We start from the raw sequence: 25299 nt of genomic DNA on the forward strand, positions 1-25299 counted from the left end.
AAGGAGAAGATGATACCCACCCTCATTTCATGTAAAAAAGCAAATTGGACCATTAGTTGAATCTTACTTCTGAATTTTCAATGAAATAGCATTGTCCACTGCACCTGAAGACCAGACCTATTTTATAAGGTGCATGGTGGGCTACATGAGAGAAATAGCCCAAGTTTCAGAAGGAAAAGGCAGGAGTTGCTGACCCAAATTGATAGCTTTTCTGACAGTTCTGTATAGGGCCTCCTTGACATGTCTATTTCTCAAAAGAAACAGTCAATTTCGTTGAGGCCACAGAAAGATAGCTGCAACTCTAGAGAGGTTATGATGGTGTTACTTAGAAAACCACTTATCCAGGAGCTACAAATAGAGCCTACCATTCATGAGAGAAATGTAGCACAGTGGCTTGCAGATTACTAAATATCGATTGTACGACATCACAGCCAGGAGATATAAATATTCATTAATTCATAACAAAAAATTTTTTTTCCTTCCAGTAGCACCTTAAAGACCAACTAAGTTAGTTCTTGGTATGAGCTTTCGTGTGCATGCACACTTCTTCAGATACACTGAACTAACTTAGTTGGTCTTTAAGGTGCTACTGGAAGGGAAAAATTTTTTTTGTTTTGACTATGGCAGACCAACACGGCTACCTATCTGTAACTCATTAATTCATTTGATTCATATATCCTGCTGTTTTGTTAGATCTGTTTTGTATTTTTTGGCAGGGCAGCTACTGCTGCCAGAAAGGAAGAGCTGAAGAAAGACCTTTGCAAGCTTGGGATTCCATATAATGAGGCAGGAATTCATTTTGTGTGTCTGCCTCAAAGGAAGGAGTGCAATGGGGCTTATTTTCAGACAAGTTTGTATACAGTTGCAGATTCAGACTTTTTGCCACCTCTCTCTGGTATTAAGCTGTAAATATGTTAGCATGTAAAGCATCAGATATTGGAAACACTAAATGAAAGGACTGTGAGCTCAGGTCATTTCCAGTATCATAAAAAGTTTCCTACTCTCAGAGGCACCCTGTTCTTTCAATCCTGGGCTCAGAATTCTTTAATTCTAACTGTATTTCTATGTAACTGGCTCTGGTTGGCAGATCTTGGGGATCTAGTAAAAAACAAAGAAGATACGACAAGTCTAAAGTCTGTCTGTGGCTGCATTAGAGAATGGTTCACAGAGAAAAAACTTAAAATGCATTTTAGGCAGAACAAAAGAAAGCAAATCCCCCCAACCTTCCTTCAACAGACATTCCATGCCTGCACTACGGTAACAACAACAACAACAACAACAACAACAACAAATATTTATATGCCACCCATCTGACTGGCTAATCCAGCCACTCTGGACAGCTTCCAACAAATTAAAACAGTAAGACATCAAACACTGAAAACTTCCCTATACAAGGCTGCCTTTTGTTGTCTTGCCATACATCCAGGAAATTCCAGACATGTACAGAAATTGGACGCCTAAAATGGCATCCAGGAGGATTTTTTTTTAAATGTTAAGAGATATCCAGAGTTTCCCAAACATTTGGCAACCCAGGTTTTTATTGGTTTTCTGCCCCCCCCATCCCCCGTTTTTGGGTGTTTTTTAAAAAAAACTTTTCCAGGGGAGGCCATGCCCTGGCAGCTGTGGAAGTGATGAAAGGTCACTTCCCTTGGCTGGAGGAGGGGGAGAGCGAGGAGATGGGGAGAGGGGAAGGTGATGCAGTGGCCTAGCCACCCCTAGCATGTTGAAAAAGAGACCCCGTGCCAGGGGCATCACGCAGGCAGTTCAGTTGTGGCGGCAGTGAGAGAGGGTCTGCAGCTGGGTGCTCAGGAGCTGCCAGTGTGGCCACCTCGCCTGAAGAAGTTGAGGTGGCAGTGTTGGTTCAGCTTGCCCACCAGCTACACCTGCGGGCACTTCCTTGTGTTGCCAGGGTGGGCTGCAGTGGAGATGGGGGGCACGCAGGTAATAGGGGAGGGTGCACAGGAAAGAGTTAAAATGAGACCTGGATAGGCCTGGATAGGGAGGGCAGTTCAACAACTTTGGGGGTGCCAAGAATTTAACTTTTTGAAATATGGTAAGCCTACACAGGGCAGTCAGGACTACAAAGAAGGCCCTCTACCTGGTTCCCTGTAACTTCACTTCACGCAATGAGGGAACTGCCAGAAGGCCTTCAGAGCTGGATCTCGAAGTCCAGACTGAACAATGGGGGTAGAGACACTCCTTCAGGTATGCAGGGCCAAAACCATTTACGGCTTTAAAGATCAGCACCAACACTTTGAATTGTGCTCAGAAACATGCTTGGAGCCAATGTAGATCCTTTAAGACCGGTGTTATATGGTCCAGGCGGCCACATTCAGGATTAAATGGATGTCTGCTGCTTCTGCTGCACCAGCTAAACTCGCCAGTGTAGGAATGGGCTGATTAGAAGGCACTTTGACAAGTCTCTCCACCCCCCCAAAAGGAGATAGCCTTGCACAGAGAAAGCTTTTAGCCCAATCCTAAAACCACAGAGCCTAGGACTTGTCGATCAGCAGGTCAGCGGTTCGAATCCCCGCGACAGGGTGAGCTCCCGTTGCTCGGTCCCTGCTCCTGCCAACCTAGCAGTTCAAAAGCACATCAAAGTGCAAGTAGATAAATAGGTACTGCTCCGGTTGGAATGTAAATGGCGTTTCCATGCGCTGCTCTGGTTCACCAGAAGCGGCTTAGTCATGCTGGCCACATGACCTGGAATCTGTACGCCGGCTCCCTCGGCCAATAAAGCAAGATGAGTGCCGCAACCCCAGAGTCAGTCACGACTGGACCTAATGGTCCCTTTACCTTTAAAGCCCAATCAGAGTAAGAATAATGTTTCCTGCCCTTAGCCTCCTGGTTAAATATAAATTGTGTTCACCATCAGCCAGATCGATGCTAACTTTGCCCCACTGTTGCATCTCCACTGTGAGATATAAAATGCAGGTCCCAAGATTCTGAGTCCTGGGACCCCTTCAAAATAAAACCTGAAGAAAATTGGTGAAGCAACAAAGAGTTTATTGCTTACACATTTTTAAAAGGATAGGTGTCCAAAAGCAGGCACACCCAAGTTCAGTAAAACACAAGCATATATTTCCTTCAACCAAGTGCAAGGTCCCTCCTCTGCCTCCCCGTTGGTTGTGGGCGTACAGGGCTCGCATCTTATCACGACCGCCTTATTAAAATACTAAATTCTCTGCCTCTGTTGATATCTCCCATTCCTCTGAATTCAGGGACCATCAGCCTTAATTACTTTTGGCCAAATAAGGAAGTGTGTTCCTATGCTCTTACACATTTACCCAAGTGATAAAGCCACTTCCCAACGGCCTCTTAGGCGGACATGAGTTCTGTCCTGCTGAAGTATGCTGAAATGTCCAGATAAACCACATTCTAGCAGCAAACCACCCTGTTTCCAGGCATTCTAACCGCATGCCAGTAAAGGTAAGCTTCTAAGCGACGTTGCGGTTACTTAGCTGTCACAACCTTTTCCTTAGCTATTGCAACTTGCAACCTTTGGGCCTTTTATGAAAAAGTGACGTTTTCATTCCTTACATCCACCCACACAAAATTGCTCAAAACCTTACAAAAATGTAAGGAATGCATGTTGTGGACAGGGTGGTGAAGCAGTGTGTGTGTGTGTGTGTGTGTGTGTGTGTGTGTGTGTTGCCTCTTCATTTAGCTTAACAGCCACTGAACTGGTAGTCTGAAACGTACATGAATATCAATGCAGGAGTTAGGTATGCATATATCATTTGCTCAGTCCCTGTCCAATGTGCAAAAATCAGGTGTTTGTAGTTGTGGGAGGAAGGAGTGGCCAAGAGGGTTTTATAAAGAGGGTAAATGAGGCCACTCTGCATTCCTATGCCTGTCAAGCTGCCTTAAAGAACTAATGGTTTCCATTATAACCTGCCTCTTGTACAGCTGGGTTCTCCTACCTTTGATCACAGCAAGCGAAGGTAAGGAATGCTCCGTGTATAATTTCTGATTCGTTCAAGCTGGATTACTATGCAGTATTGGTGATTTCCACTTTCAGCAGATTTTATGTAGACCTGGCTTGCATAAGCTATGTTCCCATCCAAGGCTAGAAACGCAGTGAGTTAATTCCTCCCGCTGCATTTCAAGCCACATTTGTGGCAGAGTTGTTCACATCAGAGAGAGGATGGGGATGTCTGCACCTGACACACATCATCTTTAGCTGTGATTTCTGCATTTCAGGGGGTTGAACTAGATGAGCTTTTGAGTCCCTTCCAATTCTATGATTCTATGGTTGCCCTGTCCCAGCAACCCCACCTGTGCCAGTGTGATGGCTGTTAGGGTATGCAGTGGTACCTCGGGTTAAGAACTTAATTTGTTCCGGAGGTCTGTTCTTAACCTGAAACTGTTCTTAACCTGAAGCACCACTTTAGCTAATGGGCCTCCCGCTGCAGCTGCCACATGATTTCTGTTCTCATCCTGAGGTAAAGTTGTTAACCCAAGGTATTACTTCCAGATTAGCGGAGTCTGTAACCTGAAGCGTTTGTAACCCGAAGTGTTTGTAACCTGAGGTACCACTGTATTCACATTAGGGTAGTGGTAAAACGGGATATCAAGTCCAAGCTTCTCCTCCTCCTCCTCCTCCTCCTCCTCCTCCTCCTCCTCCTCCTCTTCTTCTTCTTCTTCTTCTTCTTCTTCTTCTTCTTCTTCTCTTGCATACCCTCCAACATTTCTCCAATGAAAACATTTCTCCCTGCCAACTGACCCTCCTCAACCACCCATTTATTTCACCCCACAGCATTTCCTATCAGAAGAAGGGCGAGGGCCACCACTAATACACCAATGGGATGCAGCGCATACACCCTCCACTGTCCTGAGAAAACTCCTTAATCCCAATTTTATTTTATTTTATTCTTTTGTAGATTTACAACAAGGAAAACACAAAGCAATAAATAAATTTTAGAAAGAGGCAAGATTAGATGCTGACCCACAAAGCATTTTTTAAAAGAAATATAAAAAATCTAGATTCCTTGTGCTCCGCTCCCCCTTTCTTCCTACCCAGGGCAGCCCTACCTTCTGCCTGCCCCTCAGAGCCAGAGCATTGTATGAGGCTGGGCCTCAGTGGTGGCAGCTTCTCCTCCTCCTTGCCTGCTCTCCAGCAACTGCAATGAGCTGCCCGAGGGAGGAGTCCAGCAACCATGGCCATGGAGAGTCCATGGAGGGGCAACGGGATGCTGTCCTGCAGCTGCCACTGCCTTCATCTTCATCACTCAGGACAAGCACCGGTTCAACTTCCTCCCCAGGGAAAGTGGGATATTCTGGGATCAAATCAGAGCTGGGATGGCTTTTGTGATTCCAGGACTGTCCATGGAAATTCGGAACACTTGAAGGGTATGCATAAAGTGAGCTGTGGGTGTGTGAACTGACTAGTGCCAGCCACCCCTGCTGTTCAGCCAGCAGTGCATGCCAGATCCCTAGAGCACCATATCAACCAGCCTCCCAAGCTGGGAGGAAGGGGTTAGTGAAGGGTCCTTCACCCAGCCTAACCCTCAGGTGCTGACCATGCCCTAAGTCCCTTACCTGCCTCCACTAAATACCAATGAGCTTGGAAGGATCTCTCCCCAGCCCAACCCAGCTGTGCTGCTATTCATCTCCAAGACTGCTGGGTGGTTTTCCATGGTGAGAAGAGAAAGCATGTCCTAAAGGAAAGTACTATCCAAAATAGGTAAATTAAAACTCTTTTTCAATAAAAATGAAATATCTTATAGAAAAGCCACCATAGATTAGGGTTGGATTCTGATATGATTGTAAGAGTAGGTGATTAGCTTTTCCCCATTTGTACAGACAATTACAAACACATTAAACCCTCACATCTGTGTGAGAGGCAATTGCCCTCTAAGGACACCATCCCTATGGTTTCTTTTCCCCTTGAAGGAATGCCAACAGTGCTGCACTTAAAAGAAAACCTTGCCTACACAATACTTTCTTCTTTCAAGTAGCTGACGACATTGCTTAGCTTTAAATACAGATGTGAAGATTTCAGAGAAGGAGAAAAGGAGAGAGAGAGAGAGAGAGAGAGAGAGAGAGAGAGAGAGAGAGAGAGAATGAGAGAGAATGAGAGAGAACGAAATATTTGGGAGATGTTGTTATATGCTATTATTCACTTAAGATTCCCAAGGTCCAGTACAGTCAACGTACAGCTCTTTTGAAGATTACCTGGAGTGTATAAAGGATTGTACATGGTGATCTCCAAACCCAGAAATGGGTGAAGGAAGTACCCACATCACTCACCCTCCAAATGGAATCAACTTTGAGGTAAACCAATTTTGTACAATAGTTCTTCCTCCTCCCCCCATCCAACCTGTGGAGAGTGAGATTCCCTTTTCTATATATTTGAGAGAGTGTGACAATCACACCAATTGACTTGTACCAAAGCTGCCTAATGGGACCTGTTGTTTTGACGGTGACCATCTGAGTCCTGTACCAAAGCATATAATCAAATTGTTTAAACAGCAGCAACTGCGCTTTTAGATGTCTAATTAGCAGCCCATAAAGAAGAGACATCCATTGTGATGCCCTCAATATATTATGGACCATTACGCCGATCAGCCCTAGCCAGTTTGGTCATAGGTCAGGGTGGTGGGATTTGTAGCCCACAACATCTGAAGGGCACTATAAAGGGCTACCCTTGCCACAAATAATTTGTACCAAAAAGAATTTTTAAAAAGAAAGAAAACGCCCACTACTTGCTATCTAAGTTATATGCTGCAATGGAGAAAGAAACCACATTTGTATGGCCGGTCACTCTCTCTTTGATCTTCTGTGTAATACTGTGTTGATAGATAGTTGGACTTCATGAAAGAGCTTGTTCAAATCTGGGACTGATCACGGTTTATTTCAGAATGCATTTCTACCCTGCAAACCTGCAAATCTAGATAATAAGAGTGGCCTTCAAAATCTGTTATGCAATATGGTTTTTAACCTATTCATATGTACTGTAGCTGCAAGCCGCTGCTAGAGAACGGGGGAATTCTGCATACAAATTGCTTGCATGCAATTGAAATGGGTTGGTGGTATCCAAACATATCCATGTTAAGAGTACACCCATTGATATCAATAGGAATTCATTGTTGCTATGATATCCTTACCCAGTTCTTTGTAATGTCTTGCAATAACATAACCTTCAATATTTATGCAATGAAAATAGGGACATCCCATTCCATAATGATAATTTTACTATTTATACCCCACACACTGGTTTTCCCCATCACTCTGGGCAGATTCCAACATATATAAAACCGTAATAAAACATTAAACATTTTAAAGCTTCCCTATATAGGATTACCTTCAGATGGCTTGGGGGTTGGATAACTCCATACCCTCCAACATTTATCCAATGAAAATAGGGACATCCTAAGGAAAAGCGAGACATTCCTGGATCAAATCAGAAACTGGGACGACTTCTCTAAATCAGGGACGTTCCTGGAAAATAGGGCACTTGGAAGGTCTGCAGTAATGGTTGCTCCTGACATAGCAATGCAAGCATGCTAATCTCAGTCAGCTCTGGATACTAGCTCAGTTGCAAAGAATGTGATGTTGCACAACTTCTGCCATTGATGTTGACCTCTCGATTCTCAAGCTAAAGTTCTGCACAGTAAGCTACTTAAATCTCATTGGGACTTTAAGCAATCTGTGTGCAGGGCTGCATCCCCATTCTCTAGCAGTGTGGCTCTCAAGAAGAGCCCATAGGTACAGAATAGAGACCTTCTTGCTAATGGTTGCCTTAAAAAATCCAAAAGTTAATCTCCAACATAGTAAGTTCTACAGAGTTTTCATTTCCAGTGAGAAATTGAGTGGAAGTAACACAAGGAATACCAATAGCTAATAGTTTGGCACACACACCCTGAGGGGGTGGGGTATAATGGCATTCCTATATGAAGCAGAGCCTTTAGTTCATATGAATAAGAATTGCCTTGCTACAGCAGACCAGCTCAACCATCACTTTATTTTCAAGATTGGACAACCAGATGCTTCTTCAAGCTCTCAGAAGGAATCAATATGATGATGACCACCGCCTGTTTATGATGTCTCTAATATCCTGTTACCAGGGCTGTATATATTTTCCACCAAAAGATAATTCTCAGCAAAGAAAAATCCTTGCATTTCAGAGAAAATTATAGTATTTACAGATTCACTATGGAAATAGTAGGTTAAGGCCATGGAAGCAGTAAATACCGGTACATGTTATATTGAAAAAATAGCTAACATAATACCTACCCTTCAGATGTTGGGGACTACAAGTCCTTGGGTACCATCCAAAATTGTCAGTGGCCAGGGATGATGAGTGCCAGATTTCTGTAGCTACCTGCAACATTTAGCTTGACATGAAGTAGGTCCTCTATTATTCTATTGTTACTGCTGCTCTTTTACTTTTGCTGCTGTTTTCCATTTCATTCTTTTGTGTTTTAATTATTGGATTACTGATGCTGTTATATTTACTTTTTATTTGTAAGCTGCTTTGAGCAGAAAAGCAGAATATACAAATCATATGAATCAATGAATAGTTATAAATCTGCTCTTTGTTTCATAACCTCCTTTCTTTTCCTGCAGCAACTGCAAAACAGAACAAATCAAACTACCATTGCCAAATTCATTCTTCTTGGATTGGTTGATCATTACCCAGAACTGCAGCCTCTTCTCTTCCTGGCTTTCCTAGCAATCTACTTTATTACCATGGCTGGGAATCTCCTCCTTGTTGTGCTAGTTCTGGCTGATCTTCACCTCCACACTCCCATGTACTTCTTCCTAGGGAACCTGTCTTGCTTGGAGATCTGTTACACATCAACCATTCTTCCCCGGATGCTTTTCAGTCTTCTAACAGGAGAGAGATCCATTTCTGCTAATGGCTGCATTGCACAATACTATTTCTTTGGTTCCTTAGCATCTACTGAATGCTATCTCCTGGCTGTGATGTCGTACGATCGATATTTAGCCATCTGCAAGCCACTGCGCTACACCTCTCTCATGAATGGTAGGCTCTGCCTATGGCTTATTTGTGGCTCCTGGATAAGTGGTTTTCTAAGTAACACCATCATAACCTCTCTAGAGTTGCAGCTATCATTCTGTGGCCCCAACGAAATTGACCATTTCTTTTGCGATCTGGCCCCAGTGCTGAAGCTTTCCTGTAGTGACACCCATGTGGTGGAACTTGCAACCCTCATCCTGGCATCCATGGATACCATACCCCCATTTCTACTTACCTTGATCTCATACATGCTTATCATCATCAATATCCTCCAGATCCAATCCAAAGGCATGAGGCAAAAAGCCTTCTCCACTTGTTCTTCCCATCTCATTGTAGTGACCCTCTTCTTTGGGTCTCTCATCAGCATCTACATGGCTCCCACAACTGACATACTGAAGGAACTTCATCAATACTTCTCTCTCTTTTATACAGTCTTAACCCCCATGGTCAATCCCCTCATATACAGCCTGAGAAATAGAGATGTCAAGGAGGCCCTATACAGAACTGTCAGAAAAGCTATCGGTTTGGCTCAGTTACCTTAACCTTTACTGGGTGGCTTTTTATGTCTGTTTCCGCTAACAAGGAAGTAAGGAGCTGCAGCAAAATCTTTGCACAGCATGACAGTATTACATAGGAAGCTGCCATATACTGAGTCAAACTACTGGTCTGTTTACTCAATATTTCCTACACTGAGTGGCAGTGACTCTCCAGGATTTCAGACACTACCGAGCTTACCTGGAGATGTCTGGGGTTGAACCTGGGACCACCTGCATGCATTGCATTCCCACCAACCCCTCTTTGTAAGTCACCATGGAAGCTGTTGAAAGTAATGGTATAATTTACTAAAACAAATTTTAAAAAAATAATCTCTTGTTAGTACTTGTGCCACAGCTAGAGAAGCTGAAGAATTCCAATGGAATTCCATTGCCTCTTTCTAAAATTTATGTATTGTTGTGTGCTATCCTTGTTGTAAATCTACAAAAGAATAAAATAAAATTGGGATTAAGGAGTTTTCTCAGGACAGTGGAGGGTGTAGGCAATGTGTCCCATTGGTGTATTGGTGGTGGCCCTTGCCCTTCTTCAGATAGGAAATGCTGGGGGGGGGTAGGCCTCATTCACCACTTCCCTGGAAGGTAAGTGGTTCTTCTAACAGCAAACACATTCTTAAAGTGTGTGACTTTGCTTAGTCAAAATGGCAACTTTCACACACAAGAGGGAGGTAATAGCAGACTTAAGGGAGATTGCAGAGACACAAAAATGTGTTTTTTGGGGGTGGGAATAATTTGTATTAGTTTTCAATTACATTCTAATAATAGCCTCATTATAACAATGCCAAATTATAATACAATTAGTAATACCAATCATTCAAATACCAAATTATATGATTTAAGTGCCCCCCCACATGCTAGAATTGATGGTTGGATGATTTATTTTATTTCTGCATTCCAGAATCTTATTAATTTCAGTTACACTCCCGTCAAAATAACAATCCCTTATACAACAACTGCAATATTAACAACTTCCATTCTTATTGACACATTAAATAATATATAAATCTACAAGTGAGGCATTCAAACTGTATCCTTGTTCTTCCTGTGTGTGGCAATCTTTCTTCCATGATGTTTCTTCCTGTCCTTGTAAAATATTATGTCTGTCTTTTCCTGGGAACCAAGATGGCGACGGAGACAGCAGCCTAATCAGACTCTTCTGCTTTTAGTTAAGCTTTTAAGTAGTTTTTAGCCACTTTTTGGTTTTAAACTCTCAGTTTTAACGTCTTACCAGCTGTTTTATCACCTCCTCGCTTCTCTTTGCTTTTAGTTTATTGTTTTATTGTTTTACTGCTCAATCTGTCCTATTGCAACAACGGATGTCTGATGAAGCCTGCTGATGTGAATGACTTGCTGTTTTCTCTGCTGGCTAAAAACTTGGATTAATACATTGGTGCGGAATTACTTCCCTACCTTGGAAGTAGTCTTGCGGAGAACCCTGCTGCGACCCCCGACGGGCTAATCTAACCGAGGTGAGATTTTTACCAACTTGACTTTTACAAGATAAATAATGGTGACGACCAGGAGCGCCTGTGGAACACCGGGCTTTTATCGGAGTGATCTAAGACCTCTCTCTAAAAGAGCTACCCTAAAGGGAGCACAAACAAAAAGCACTCGGCCCTTTAAGAATAGGGGTAAAGTCAAGCCGAGTGAGAACCAGCAGGAAACTGAAACTCCTCCCTCCTGCACTGAAGGGCCAGCTGTGCAGAGAGAGGATTGTGTAGAAGAATGTCACAACAAAGGGACAATAAAGCCCAAAGTAAATCCAAACATAATTGGTACAGTCACCGAAGTACTCCCAAAACAGAGACTTAAATCTCAAGCTTCTTCTGAACCATCCCTAGTTCGTGAAGTGGAAGAACTAATGTTAAAACAAATTGCAGAGATGTCTTCGGGAAACCCTAAAACATCAAGAGACTCCTGCTTCCAACTTGAGACAAATGAGGATGAGGATTTATCAGTTATCAAATGGCTTGTGCTTTTAACTGAGGATGTTGAAAATATAAAATCTCATCTGGCCACCTGTACAAAAATCCTCACTATAATGATAGACACCTGCAAAACTCTCTGTAGGGAACCCAGCGGGATGACTGTAGAATTGGAAAGTAACAACAACTTCCTTCCTACCACCTGCAAAAACAGATCACCAAGGAAGGCCAAGAGATCTTGTAGGGCTACTGCCTTGAAAAGGAGGCCCAGAAGGGGAAAAAAGCGTAGAAATGTTAAAAAATTTAAGGCAGTGCGTTACAAAAAAATGGACTTTAAAAAGCTCTTTAATCTTCTCAAGAGTATCCCAATAACCGAGACCAGTGGGAACACTGAGAAACTTCTAACCAGGAAATCTTCTAAGCAAGAACGTTCTATAAACCCTTGTCCTGACGCTGCGATGGATTGCTTAGAACCCTTAACACCTACCCCAACACCTAACTCCAAGCAAGACATTTTGATCCAAGATCCATGGTCTTACATTCTATCTGTAGATGAAACCAATCCCTCTAGGAAGAGAAATCTGACAAATCTAACAAATAAAAATTGGAATCTGGTGCTCCAGAGAAAATCTGGAGATGAGTGGTATAAGAATCTCAAGGTACTTTAAAAATGAAGCCCCTCCAATTCCACTTATCCCCCATATTGTAAATTTGCCAAAATCTCAACATGAGATTGACCAACACGTTCTAATTGATATAAACCCTGCGGAGGATATCTCCAAACATCCTACTGGTCTGGCTGCCAAGGACTCTCAAAAGTTGGACTCCCTTGGGCCCAGGTATGTGGAGAATCAGGGAATCGTCCTTGATAGCTTTGATAATAACTTACTTCACTCTTATAGCGTTCTCCCGAAAGAAGTTCAGAAAGAAATACTTCACAAAGTTGATACCCTTTACTTCTGCCTGACAAAAGTGTCGGAGGAACAGCTGAGATTACCTAAACAAAATATGCCTGATAGAGACTGTTTTTCAGATTCTGTTCCATGCTTATACCATAAAGAACTGGACCTGTGGGTTAGGAAGGCACCCACCCCTACCAGCCAACAGGTTGTTGCGGAGATGAATCCACTCTTCCATATTCTGGAGGCGGAAACCCCATCACCAGACCCATCTACCATGCATCCCATCTCTGAGGCAAATATGGCTACAACATCTGCCTGGGACAAAATGAGGGAACTTAACGAATCTGAATTAGGCTCTCCATGTAAAGTGCCAAATATGGGTCCACTTACTTGTAACTTTATTAACCCACTTTCTTCTAACGTGTGCAAGTTGAATAAATCCATAGATACCATCGAACAGGTAACAGAACCAGCTGAACCAGACCAACAAATGAGAGATGACCCCATTTTACTTTCAGCCCCGAAGAGTGATCTGGTTGAAGACCCGACAGGTCGTATTAACAAAACTATCCAAACAATTAATGATCACTCAACTAGTGGCACGATACCTGTTGACTTAATTTCGCTCTCTTTAAGTAATACCCCCCTAATTCTACCATCTGGCTCTGAAAAGTCGACTATCATTGGCCTAACATCTGCCTTTAGCGAGACGAGTGGCACGACTTCACAGCCAAACCACCCCAATAAATCTAAACAGTTGGGTTGTATAGCACAATTGCCACCTTCTCAAAGGAAAATTACTGATTTTTTTTGAAGCTGAAACTCCCTCAAATTTAGAATCCCATTCCCACATGATCTGACTACCTAATGACCAACCCAGCCACTCCTTGATGTCATTTTTATGCTGGAATATTGCGGGATGGAGGGGGAAGAAATCTGATCCAGACTTCTTAAAATTTGTTAATTTATTTCAAGTAATTCTCCTACAAGAAACTTGGGAAGAGGAGGTGATTGATATAAATGGATATGATACCATTTTGCTTCCAGCTAGCCCCTCTCTTAAAGGTGGACGCCCTAGGGGAGGTTTGGTAATAGCAATTTCCCTTAAATTGCAAGCAAAACTTACACTTATTAAATCTTCCTCTCCTTATGCGATTACAGGATTGATTTCAGGAGGGAAATTTGAATTACTGGTAACAAATGTTTATTTCCCCCCTGGGGGGCAGGTAGCGGACCTCCATTCCAAATGGGAAACACTCGGCCGCCGAGACCATATAACACCGGTCTTGAAAGACCTACATTGGCTCCCGGTACGTTTCCGAGCACAATTCAAAGTGTTGGTGCTGACCTTTAAAGCCCTAAACGGCCTCGGTCCAGTATACCTGAAGGAGCGTCTCCACCCCCATCATTCTGCCCGGACGCTGAGGTCCAGCGCCGAGGGCCTTCTGGCGGTTCCCTCATTGCGAGAAGCAAAGCTACAGGGAACCAGGCAGAGGGCCTTCTCGGTAGTGGCACCCGCCCTGTGGAACGCCCTTCCAGCAGATGTCAAAGCGATAAACAACTACCTGACATTCAGAAGACATCTTAAGGCAGCCCTGTTCAGGGAAGTTTTTAACGTGTGATATTTTACTGTGTTTCTGGTTTCTATGGAAGCCGCCCAGAGTGGCTGGGGAGGCCCAGCCAGATGGGCGGTGTATAAATAATAAATTATTATTATTATTATTATTATTATAGAAGAACACCTAGCTTTCTGTTACACTAAGTTCCCAAACATTTCATCAGTCATGGGAGGTGATTTTAATGCTCGTATAGCTGCAAACTGGGAAGCGCTAGGTAAGGCCAAATGGTGGGTCATACCTGATCACCAGAACTTGGATTTCTCCCATATACTTCCCCCATATACAGAGAAAATCGAAAGATAATAGGGTTAACGAAGCGGGAACCCTTCTTTATCAGCTGATTTTACGTTTGAATTTGATAATTTTAAACGGAAATTGTCCCCCGGATATTCCGGGTGAGTTTACTCATTTGAGCACACTTACAAATAGTGTTCTCGATTATTTTATCGTTTCCAGAGATTTATTCCCAAATTTTTCTTACTTTAAAATAGAAAACGTCCAAATGAGCAACCATCTCCCCTTGAGTGCCAAGCTTTCCCTAGACTGGCAGTCTATTAAGTCTAGACACCCCATATATATGGCAATAAATACTGCAGAACAAGTGAGAGGAATAAAATGGTCAGTAACTCAAGCCCAAAAATATATGGAATTTTACCAACAAGAGATAATTCAAACCCATGTTGTCTTAGATTTAGACTTAGATCTGTATGGGCATGAACAAATTATTAATTCATTCTCTCTGCTTACAGAAGATCTTATGTCCTTTTTTACTGTACCAGCTATCCAACTAAATCAGGCCCATTTTAAGACCGGTGCCCCTTGGTTTAACTTAAAATGCAAACAAGCTAGACGACATCTCTGTGCCATTTACAATGAATATAAATCTACTGGTGCTTTAGTATTACCTAGGAATTATCAAGAAGCAAAAATAGCATATAAGGAAGCCCAGAGAATGGCTAAGCAAGAGTGGCAACAAAATCGCTGGCAGGCGCTTATAGTCGCCTCTAGCTCACCTAGCTCACAGCAATTTTGGCAATTGGTTAATAGAAGATCAAGGAGATACCCCTTAACAATAATTCCTGCCCCGGTCTGGGAATCCTTTTTAAGGAAATATTTTGCGTCACCAGATTTCAATACCAACGCTCTTGATGATGTATTTGATCATCTCCCCCATCTGGTCTCCTACTGACCCTGATGAAATCTTGAATTTAATCTCTAAACTTAAAACCGGCAAAGCCCCTGGGCCAGATTTGGTTCTGGCGGAAGCCATAAAACTACATTCCGACTGGTGGGCAAAAATCCTGGCTGTTACTTTTGATGCTATTAATGCAACTGGAAGGGTGCCAAAAATATGGAAGGACGCTATTATAATTCCAATATATAAAAAAGGCTGCCCAGACGATCCGGGGAATTATAGGAATATTAGTCTATTGTCAATAGTTGGAAAGATATATGCACGTTTTCTGCTGAATAGACTTACCCAATGGGCTGAAGAAAAGAAACTGATAGGCCCTGAGCAAGCAGGATTCAGACCGAACCAGTCAACTACTGACCATGTTTTAGTCTTGCACCATCTAGCCCGAAAATATTCATCTTCAAACCAAGGCCAACTTTGTGCTGCTTTTATCGACCTTAAGGCTGCATTTGATAGCATCCCCAGAAGGTTACTCTGGGAAAAGTTGGCCCAATGGGGAATTGATAGAAGACTCTTATGGTTAATAATCCAGCTGCATGAGGGGTCGGCTGCTAGGGTGAGAATAACCCCAGCTGGCGATCTCACAAACTCTGTGCCCATCAACAGAGGAGTCCGGCAAGGATGTATCCTAGCTCCTTTTCTTTTCAATTTATTCATTAGTGACATGAGGACACCATTGGCTGAATCTCAGAAAATTATCCATGCCCCCCGTCTCGCAAATTATCGTTGCCCATTATTACTCTATGCTGATGATGCTGTGATTTTATCCTTCTCAAGAATTGGCCTCAGGAGAGCATTAAAAATCTTTGTTTCATATTGTAAAACAAATTTCCTCACTATAAAACAATCTAAATCAAAAGTACTAATTTTCTCTAAAAGTCGGAAATCCTATAAGTGGCAATTAGATGGAAAACCTATCGAACAGGTCTATAAATTTCAATACCTGGGAGTTTTTCTCCAATATAATCTGGGTTGGAAGGCGCATATTGCACATATTTTAAACAAGGCCAAGGCCCTATCCTTTGCGCTTTTGCGCTTTTTCTTTTCGGACGGGGCTCTTCATGTTCCATCTGCCTTGAAAGTATTCAAAGCTAAAGTAATTGCAACATTGGCATATGCTGTTCCTTTATGGGGGACCGCAGTAAACTTGATGCCCTTGAAGGTAATTCAAAATCAATTTCTAAGACGATTGCTAAAACTTCCTCAGTGCGTTAGCAACGCAGCTATTCGCTTAGAATTAAAAACTACATCCTTAGAAAATACTCTTTGGAGGCGCAGCCTTTGTTACTGGTTGTCCTTAAGGCATAGGCTCCCGAATCTGTATCTGATCCACTGCCTCTGGAGAGATGATTTTCCTGTCCTAGGGGCAAAAGAGATCCATTTTAAAGTAGTGACCTATGGATTGTCTCTATCAGAATTATTGGAATTGGACCTAGCCACAGCAAAAAAAACCCTCACTCAAAAACTTGAGGAGATTGACCTACAACAAAACATCACCTTGGGTAGTGGCACTTGCTCACCATTAAATCTTGGCATAGTGCCCTCACAGCAGATACCATCTTATTTGACTTCTTTGTCTGTAGCGGCCCACAGATATGCCTTTATTAAGGCAAGATTTAATGCCTTTCCTTCCAATGTCTTGAATAATAGATTTTCCAATGGTCAGATCTCAGCGGTGTGTGTATGTGATAATAGATCTATAGAATCTTTACAACATATACTATTCTGTTGTTCACTACATTCAGTTTCTCGGATCAGATTCTTGTCCCCTTTATTATCGGAAATCCCAGGTGACTCCTTGGAAACACAGCTAATATATTTATTGCAAGATTCTGATCCGAGTAGGTCCCTTTCTGTTGCCAGATTTCTGATAACAGTATTAGCTTATAAGAGGAAAAATGGATTACTCTATGATTATTGATTTTGCTCAAATAATATTGATATATATTGATAATTTGATACTTTAAGTGCTATATTGTTCTTATTTTAATGGAATTTAGAAACTTACGGTTTGAGATGTACCTGATTTTAACGTATTTTAATTTATTAATTTTATCTTGTTATACCTGTTTGCTGTATGATGTATTGAATATGGGCCTATGGCCGTAATAAACTAAACTAACATGTCTTTTCCTGGTTGTTGCTGTTCTCTATCATGCCTTGGGTGGAGCTAATATCCCATTGTTGTTTCAGAAATTCTCCATTGCTCCGTCCCATGGTTCACTGTTTTGCAACTTTAACAGCAGCTGCAAAATTCACACTGTCCCAATACATAACCTGTCTTCACCATTTTCCCTCTCAGCCTGGGAAGGAGAGTGGTCGGTCAAACTACAAATAACTCAGTAATGAACCTTATCAGTTCCTTGGCAAGCTTGCAGATTCCTTTCATCCCTCTGTTTGGCCAGAGATAAATGTGCAGTTGTACTTCCAATTAAATTAAATTCCAAGTACTTTTAGCATCATTCAATTCAGTCCGCAAATAATAAAGGATAGGGAAGAGTCAGCTCTAAGTTTCCAGCGTAAACCTTTTGCAAAATAGAGCTTCCCTTCCTTTTTCCTTTTTCTTTACACACACAGTTCCATTCAATGTTATATTCCATATCTGCAATCCACTTTCATCTCTCCTCACCTGTACATACATAATTTGAACTAGCATTCAAAGGAGGGTTACTGAATCATAAATATAGAAAAGAAAACTTTATATAAAGAAGCCATAGGCTCCCCTCCCCCCCACCGTCTTTTGCACCAAATGAAGTCTCTCAATTTCCAATCTTAACGACCTTGCAGCTGGTTTAATTCCACAGTTTATGATCTCATCTCTTCTAGCACGTGCATGTAAAGGTAAAGGTAAAGGGACCATGGACCACTAGGTCCAGCTGTGGCCGACCTTGGGGCTGCGGTGCTCATCTCGCTTTATTGGCCAAGTGAGCCAGCGTACAGCTTCCGGGTCATGTGGCCAGCATGACTAAGCCGCTTCTGGCAAACCAGAGCAGTGCACGGAAACGCCATTTACCTTCCCGCTGGAGTGGTACCTATTTATCTACTTGCACTTTGATGTGCTTTCGAACTGCTCAGTTGGCAGGAGCAGGGACCAAGCAACGGGAGCTCACCCCGTTGTGGGGATTCGAACCACCGACCTTCTGACCAGCAAGTCCTAGGCTCTGTGGTTTAACCCACAGATGATGAAAACAGGGACATCCTAAGGGGAAGTGGGATATTCCAGGATCAAATCAGAAACCAGAAAGGCTTCTGTAAATCGGGACTGTCCCTGGAAAATAGGGACATTTGGAAGGTCTGCTAATCTTATCTATCAAAACATTGTGAACCTATGAAACCCTGTTGCTGAATCTTCTGACAGTTTTGAAAAGCACTTCCTTCACTTCTCTGTTTCTCAAACTGTATATCAGCGGGTTAAGGGTGGGTGTTAGGACGGTGTAGAAAAGGGAGAAGGTTTTGTGTAGTTCACTTGGTGTTACTGATTCAGGAACTATATAGACAAGAAATATTGACCCATAGAAAAGTGTCACAACAATCAGATGGGAAGAGCAGGTGGCAAAGGCTTTCTGCTGAGCAGCTTTGGATTTAATTCGCAGGACAGTGAGAAGAATGCAGATGTAGGAGGTTATAGTTAGTAGAAAAGGAGGACCTGTTCCCATAAGCCCTAGAATAAATGTTACAAGTTTTACTTGGTACGTATTGCTGCATGAGAGGTTTGCCACTGGATATATGTCACAAAAGAAATGATCAATTTCATTGGGTCCACAGAATGTGAGCTCCAACATAAAAGAAGTAATTATAGTATTGGTCACTAGGCCACACATCCAAGACGTGAATGCTAACTGGAGGCAGAGTCTACCATTCATAATGGTTGAATAGTGCAGAGGTTTGCATATTGCCAAATACCGATCATAAGACATCATGGCCAAAAGATAGCATTCTGTGGCTGCACAGAAACCAAAGAAATAGTATTGTGTGATGCACCCCTTAATGGATATGGACCTATCCCCAGTAAGGAAACTAGCCAGCATTCTGGGTACGATGGTTGAAATGTAGCAAGTCTCCAAACAGGACAAGTTCATGAGGAAGAAGTACATGGGAGTATGAAGATGCTGGTCAACTGCAACCAGTAAAACAATTAGGAGGTTTCCAACAAGAGACAAAGCATAGATTGCAAGGAATAATACGGAGAGGAGAATTCTCAATCCAAGGAAATTGCCAAATCCCAGAAGGACGAATGTTGTAGGGCTTGACTGGTTTCCTCCCAATGCTGTTTGCAGATGAATCTCAAAGTCATTCTGAAATGCAATTTGATTAGTGTTAGCTTAGTGACTCTTTCTTTCCCCTCCCATTGACAGTCACAAAGCCAGCCAGCCAGTATGGTCCTACCAGTACTGTTCCACTTAGTAATGGAAGTTGAGTTTTGTATGTTTTGAATGCTCTGACACATTTGTTTGTTCTTGTTTTTAAAACTCAACCCTCCTTTACACGTAGTTGTATAACACCATGATAGGAAGCCTTCTCATAAATATGCTAGTTCCCTCTGTACAAAGCATTTTTTTAAGGGGAGAGGCAAGAAGCCTCCCACTAGCATCACTTTTATCATTGCTACTACTACACATTTATGCAGCATTAATAATGTGCAGTGCTGTATACATTTCACCCATGTCTCAGTCCTTCCCCCAGTCTGACAATTTGCAACAAGTGAAATACAGTGATGAATGGAAGTAACAGGAGGTAGATAATGCAGGACAAGTTTGGATCAGGAAAAAGATGATGATGATGTTGGTGATGATGATATAGCATAAGGACAAAATAAGAGCCCTGCTTCATAAGACCTAAGCTTGATGAACAATCCCAACCCAAACATATCTGCTCCGAGGTCAGTCTCACTGTATTCAACAGAGCTTATTTCCAGGCAAGTAGGCATAGGGCTGCAACCTTAGTCCAGTACCCAAGATTCACCAGCTGCCAACCATTGGGAAGCTGTTAAGCAAGACATAGGAGCAATAGTCATCTCCTGTTGTTGCTCTCCAGCAGCTGACTGTCAGTGGCCTACTTCCTCTTGAAGCCATGAAGACAAGAACATATGAGGATCCTTGCTGGATCAGGCCAAAGACCCATCTAATCCAGCATCCTATTTTCACAGTGTCCAGCCAGATAACCTAGGAGAATTCCACAAGTAGCTCATGAGCACAACTGCACTTTTTTCACTTGTGACTCCCAGGCAGCAACTAACATTCATGATATACATTGCTTCATACATTCTCCTAATTGTCATGACTAGTAGTCACTGATAAATAGAAAATTCTCCATGTCAAATTCCATTTTAAAGCCATTTCATCTAATGGCCATCACCATGTTAACTCAAGACACTGAACTCCTTACATTAAATTTATGTTGTATGACTAAGTACTTTTTTCTGCCTATCCTGAATCTCGTCCCCGTCATTGTTCTGCCCGGACACTGAGGTCCAGCTCCGAGGGCCTTCTGGCAGTTCCTTCACTGTGAGAAACCAAGTTACAGGGAACCAGGCAGAGGGCCTTCTCAGTAGTGGCACCCGTCCTGTGGAACGCCCTTCCACCAGATGTCAAAGAGAGCAACAACTACCAGACTTTCAGAAGACATCTGAAGGCAGCCCTGTTTAGGGAAGTTTTTAATGTTTAACAGACCACTGTATTTTAATATTTTGTTGGCAGCCACCCAGAGTGGCTGGGGAAACCCAGCCAGATGTGCGGGGTATAAATAATAAGTTATTGTTGTTGTTGCTGCTGCTGCTGCTATTGTTGTTATTATATTTCAATAGATGGTGAAACATTATCATTTTAGAAATTGTGCTGTGCTGAATCCTGCCCCCAAATTCCTAGATAGCCTTTGCCAAGTCAAAAGAGGTTGTATGTTTGATTTCTTTCTTCTTTCTCCAGACGCTTGAGAAATTCTTCTGTATTTCATTTTAACAGTTCACATTTACTTACAAGGTGGATGCTGGGTGCATGATCAGTGGAGGCTGGTTTATTAGGGCTAAAGGGCCATTGCCCTTAGTCTAAGAACCTTAGTCTGCCCTAGGCAGTGGCCAGCAACACTCCTCCTAACTTACTTCCTACTTAGTCCATGTAGTGTTGTCTTTGTAACAGCAGGAAGGTGAATGGGAACATAACTAGAATAAGCTGGCGCTCTCAGTTGCTGGCTCTGTCTGCACCTACTCTCTGCTTTCTGCCCTACTGGTCTCACTTGGCAACAGCCACCACTGTGTGTGAGTGAAGGTCCTCTTCCATTCTACAGTCACTTATTGGATGTCTGCAGCCTTTTCAGCCGGCACTTCCTCAAAACCCTAGGATACTCTTGGCTAAGATTTCCTTTAATTGCAGCCACCCTGGAAGTTTGCAAAATGCAGGCCAAGAGATACAGTAGGTGATTTATAGAATGAAATAAAGGACATTCTCAGACACCTCTTGGCCACCTCAAAAACAAATAAGATGATAAAAAGAAAAAGCATCCCACCCATAAGAATTACAATAAAATTCTCAATCCTTTGATAATTATCAAATGAAATTTCTTTTTCTCTATGCAATTTTGAGGTTATAACCCACTATTATAGTTGCTATGTTTGTAAACTAAAAATACCTTGGACACATAAATCATGCCTGCTGACTCTAGAGAGGGAGGCTATTCATGCATTTTTTTATTAAAAAAACCCAAAACATACCAGATTATAGTTGGCTGTGCAACACATTCATTCACATTCTCTGAACTTAACAGAGGCATATCCAGTTTGTTGTGTAAATTGCATCAGATAATAGGCATATTTTACAGTTAAGGGAGTAGGTTTCAAATGCTGATTGCCTTTTCCTCCTGAACGATATCACTGAGGCCACATCCACACAATACATTTAAAGCACAATTACACTGAGGACTTCCCCTCAAAGAATCCTGGGAACTGTAGTTTGTTAAGTATGCTGAGAGTTGCTAGGAGATCTATATTCCCCTCACAGAACTACAGTTCCAGGAATTCTGTGGGAAGAGGGGTTTACTTTTAAACCACTCTGAAATTGTAGCTCTGTGAGGGGGGTGGCATCTCCTAAAAACTCAGCACATTTAACAAACTACAGTACCTAGGATGCATAGGGAAGTCATGACCATTTAAGTAGCATAAGAGTGATTTAAATGCATGGCGTGAGTATTGCCTGAGTTCTACAGAACACTGTTTCCGCCTTGCTTTATAAATTAATCTTAAGCAGCTGTACTTAATCAATGTTTGGCAGACATTACAAGTTTTCAGATGGTCTCAAGCAAGTTAAATGTTTGTCTTTTTAATCCCATTTATATATATAGATATTATAGTCCAGAATAGTTGGAGTTAAAGTGGCTCCTTGATTTCTGAAACCCCTCTGAGATTTCTCAGTTCTGCTGTGCTTCTGAGGAATCCAAAACACTGATACATTTATTGTTGTCCCAGGACATGGTCTGAGGGTAGATGGTGAAGCTAAGCAGATCTGTGTTTGACTGTGCCTGCATGGGACCCCTTCTGCCTTGGGTTACATGGTGGAAGAAGGGTGGGATGTAAAATGTAATAAATAATACATTTTCTCTCTGAACAGCTTGCAAAATCCAAAAACTTGCTCCCAGAATTCTGAACATTGTAAAATTAATCGACCCAGGAAAAGATGTCAGTACGTGTATTGTATGCATTCTTGCCAAATCGAAACCTTCCTCATAAACCATTAGATTGATGTTCCAAATGAAGACAGGACAGATCCTGTGAACATCACAGATCTTATCTGTCTGGAAACAGATCAGATCCCATTTGCAGAGCAGACCTTTCACTTCCAATCAGCCAGTGTCAAGGTTTACTAAGAAAGCAGCAGAGTTCATTTGTGTGCATATGAAACATTTAAAACTCACATGAAATAAAAATGAAATACCCTGCCCCAAATATAGCAGATGGGGATGAAAAGCTACTATGATAGATAACATGAATATTTACCTCTAAAATGATTATATTTCCAGGTGGAATCTCTGATGTGTTCCATCTGGATTCCATCTGTAAAATAAGGGTTTCTTCAGTGCCTTCTCAATACTCTCCGCCTGTTTTAGATTATGGCGTCTTGTCTTGTCTTGCTTTCATTCAGTAGCAAAAGATTCAAAGTATGATTAATTAAAGGGTTTTGCTTCCATTCAATAGCAAAACACCACCGTGCCTACTTATTTAAACTGAAACTGATCAAGGAGGATAACTTCAATTCAGCAGCAAAATATCACTATGTACACTTAGCTAAACAGTAAGTGTTCTGGTGGAAACTATTTCTACAGATGGATATTCACAATGACTGGGGGAGGAGAACTAAGCAGTCTTGCATGCATTTGGCTTTCTATTATTAATAACTGCAGAACTAAGGAAACCCACATTTTCACTATTGGTAGAAGGGGAGGAGTGGGAAAGAAGGCAACCTTTAACCTCAAGGACCCTGTTGCAATCTCAGCTGGCAGTTTTGGGGGTTTTGAGGTACTTATAATACTGACCAGGTCTGAGAGCAAGAATAACAGCAAGAATCATGTGGATTAGGTGGCATTCTAGTTCAGAAATCTGTCCCACTTGGCATCTTTTAGTGCTTATGGTCTGGGGAGCTAGGGCTCTGCAAAGTCATGCCAAATCCGATGCCTATCTTGTTCTTTTAAGATTCAAAATATCACATATTAAAGAAGTGCTGGATCCATGAAATTGATGGCAGTCTTCCAGGTTCAGTCCCCTGATAAGAACAAACTTTTCAAAATGACATAAAGTGTGACTCTGTAGTTTGGAACTCAATGTTTCTACCCCTCCCTGCATCACTCCCCCTTCCCCAGTTTTTTTTTTTTTTTTTTAGCTTAACTCTTTGGTTAGCTTTTATTGTAAAGCAAATCAATTGTGAATGATTTTGAATTATTAAAAACACATACTGTGGGTGGGGGTGGGGAGGAAGGTTTCATTCTTATTTTTAGTGAGTGAGAATAATTTCCCCAAAGGATGGATTTTTTTCCCACAGTTATGGGCTCTGCCTCCTTTCTTTTAGCAAATGTTTTGTGCCACTGGGGAAGTGGTAATTCTGTATTGATTTGTTTTGAATGTTTGTATGTGATGCCAATAAAAGGTTTGATGATGATTATTTGTACTCAAATGCGATAGTGTGAGGCTTGACCAGTGCATTAACTGAAAGGAAAATGCTAAGAATTGTGAAAGGTATAGCATGCATCTTAAACATTTTGCATTGTTGTTATAGTATTGCCAACACAATCAGAGATCAATGATATTATAGAAACAAAGTTCTCAAACAGGAAAATTCACTCACTTCAAGTATCTGTTCCCTTCCTGGCACAGTGAAAACTAAAATAACTTTCCCACGTGGCTAGACTCTTGCAACAAAGGAATCATTTTCTTAGATGTTCCAGCCAGAGTGGGAAGAGGGATATTTTTTTCTGATCATAACCCTCCCCCCACCACAAAGGACTGCATGCCCAGTATATCCCCATGCACACACATGTAAATATGAAAAAAGCTGAATAAAAAATGAAATAATTCTACACTGCACAAGGTCTTTACTAGCAGATGGGGATGCCAAATAGTAAGATAAAATAGCTGCAGATAAGTAAAATACCCCATGGAGGAGCTTTATGTTGATATAAAATTTATTGTGGATGCCTAGAAGCAAAATATATAACCATATAGATATATGCACACACCTGTGTAGCCTGGCTTTTGATACTTGAGATGAATATTTTTGGGACCCACCTTATTTCTGTGGTTGTTGGATGTTTTAAGATGCTTTTAATATTGTGTTTTATTATTGCTTTTCAAAAGAGTTTGCTTTAAAGTGTAGAAGAGTAGCTAGGTGCTGATCTCAAAGACATTTCCTGTAGCCTTGTTAATAGATGATGAAATATCTAATTTAGGAGTAACTTAAACCACTACTTTGGAAACTACTTTGAGGTGTCTTCTACAATCAAACAGTAGATAAACTTTATGAAATAAATAAATAAATAAATAAATAAATAAATAAATAAACAAACAAACAAACAAACAAACATAAGGTAACTTCAGGTAACTTCAAACTTTGGAAAGATGAGATAATAATAGGAATTCATCAGGA

General features: G+C 41.7%; 2 protein-coding genes across 2 annotated transcripts; one reads left to right on the plus strand and one right to left on the minus strand.

Annotated features, from left to right (window-relative positions):
- Nucleotides 1–6222: 6222 nt before the first annotated feature.
- Nucleotides 6223–9528, plus strand: LOC310747451 (olfactory receptor 5AP2-like; the record flags this gene model as incomplete). The annotated part of the gene is made up of 2 exons (XM_083581819.1): nucleotides 6223–6276; nucleotides 8572–9528. The coding sequence occupies 2 exons, from the start codon at nucleotides 6223–6225 to the stop codon at nucleotides 9526–9528; spliced, it is 1011 nt and encodes a 336-aa protein (XP_083437945.1).
- An 869-nt stretch (nucleotides 9529–10397) lies between these two features.
- Nucleotides 10398–23486, minus strand: LOC310746638 (olfactory receptor 10A7-like). The gene is made up of 3 exons (XM_083580618.1): nucleotides 23160–23486; nucleotides 17302–19473; nucleotides 10398–10637 (listed from the first exon to the last, which is right to left on the minus strand). The coding sequence occupies exons 1-2, from the start codon at nucleotides 23214–23216 to the stop codon at nucleotides 18505–18507; spliced, it is 1026 nt and encodes a 341-aa protein (XP_083436744.1). The 5' UTR covers nucleotides 23217–23486; the 3' UTR covers nucleotides 10398–10637; nucleotides 17302–18504.
- Between the last annotated feature and the right edge of the window lie 1813 nt (nucleotides 23487–25299).

This window comes from Podarcis filfolensis (genome assembly GCF_964270895.1).
Source record: "Podarcis filfolensis genome assembly, chromosome: 13".
NCBI classification, from domain to species: domain Eukaryota; kingdom Metazoa; phylum Chordata; class Lepidosauria; order Squamata; family Lacertidae; genus Podarcis; species Podarcis filfolensis.

Coding starts and splice junctions, on each gene's coding strand:
- LOC310746638 (XM_083580618.1), bottom strand. CDS start 23,216: ATGGAATCCAGATGGAACACATCAGAGATTCCACCTGGAAATATAATC. Junction 19,474..23,159: donor GAAATATAATCATTTTAGAG/GTAAATATTCAT, acceptor ATTGCATTTCAG/AATGACTTTGAGATTCATCT.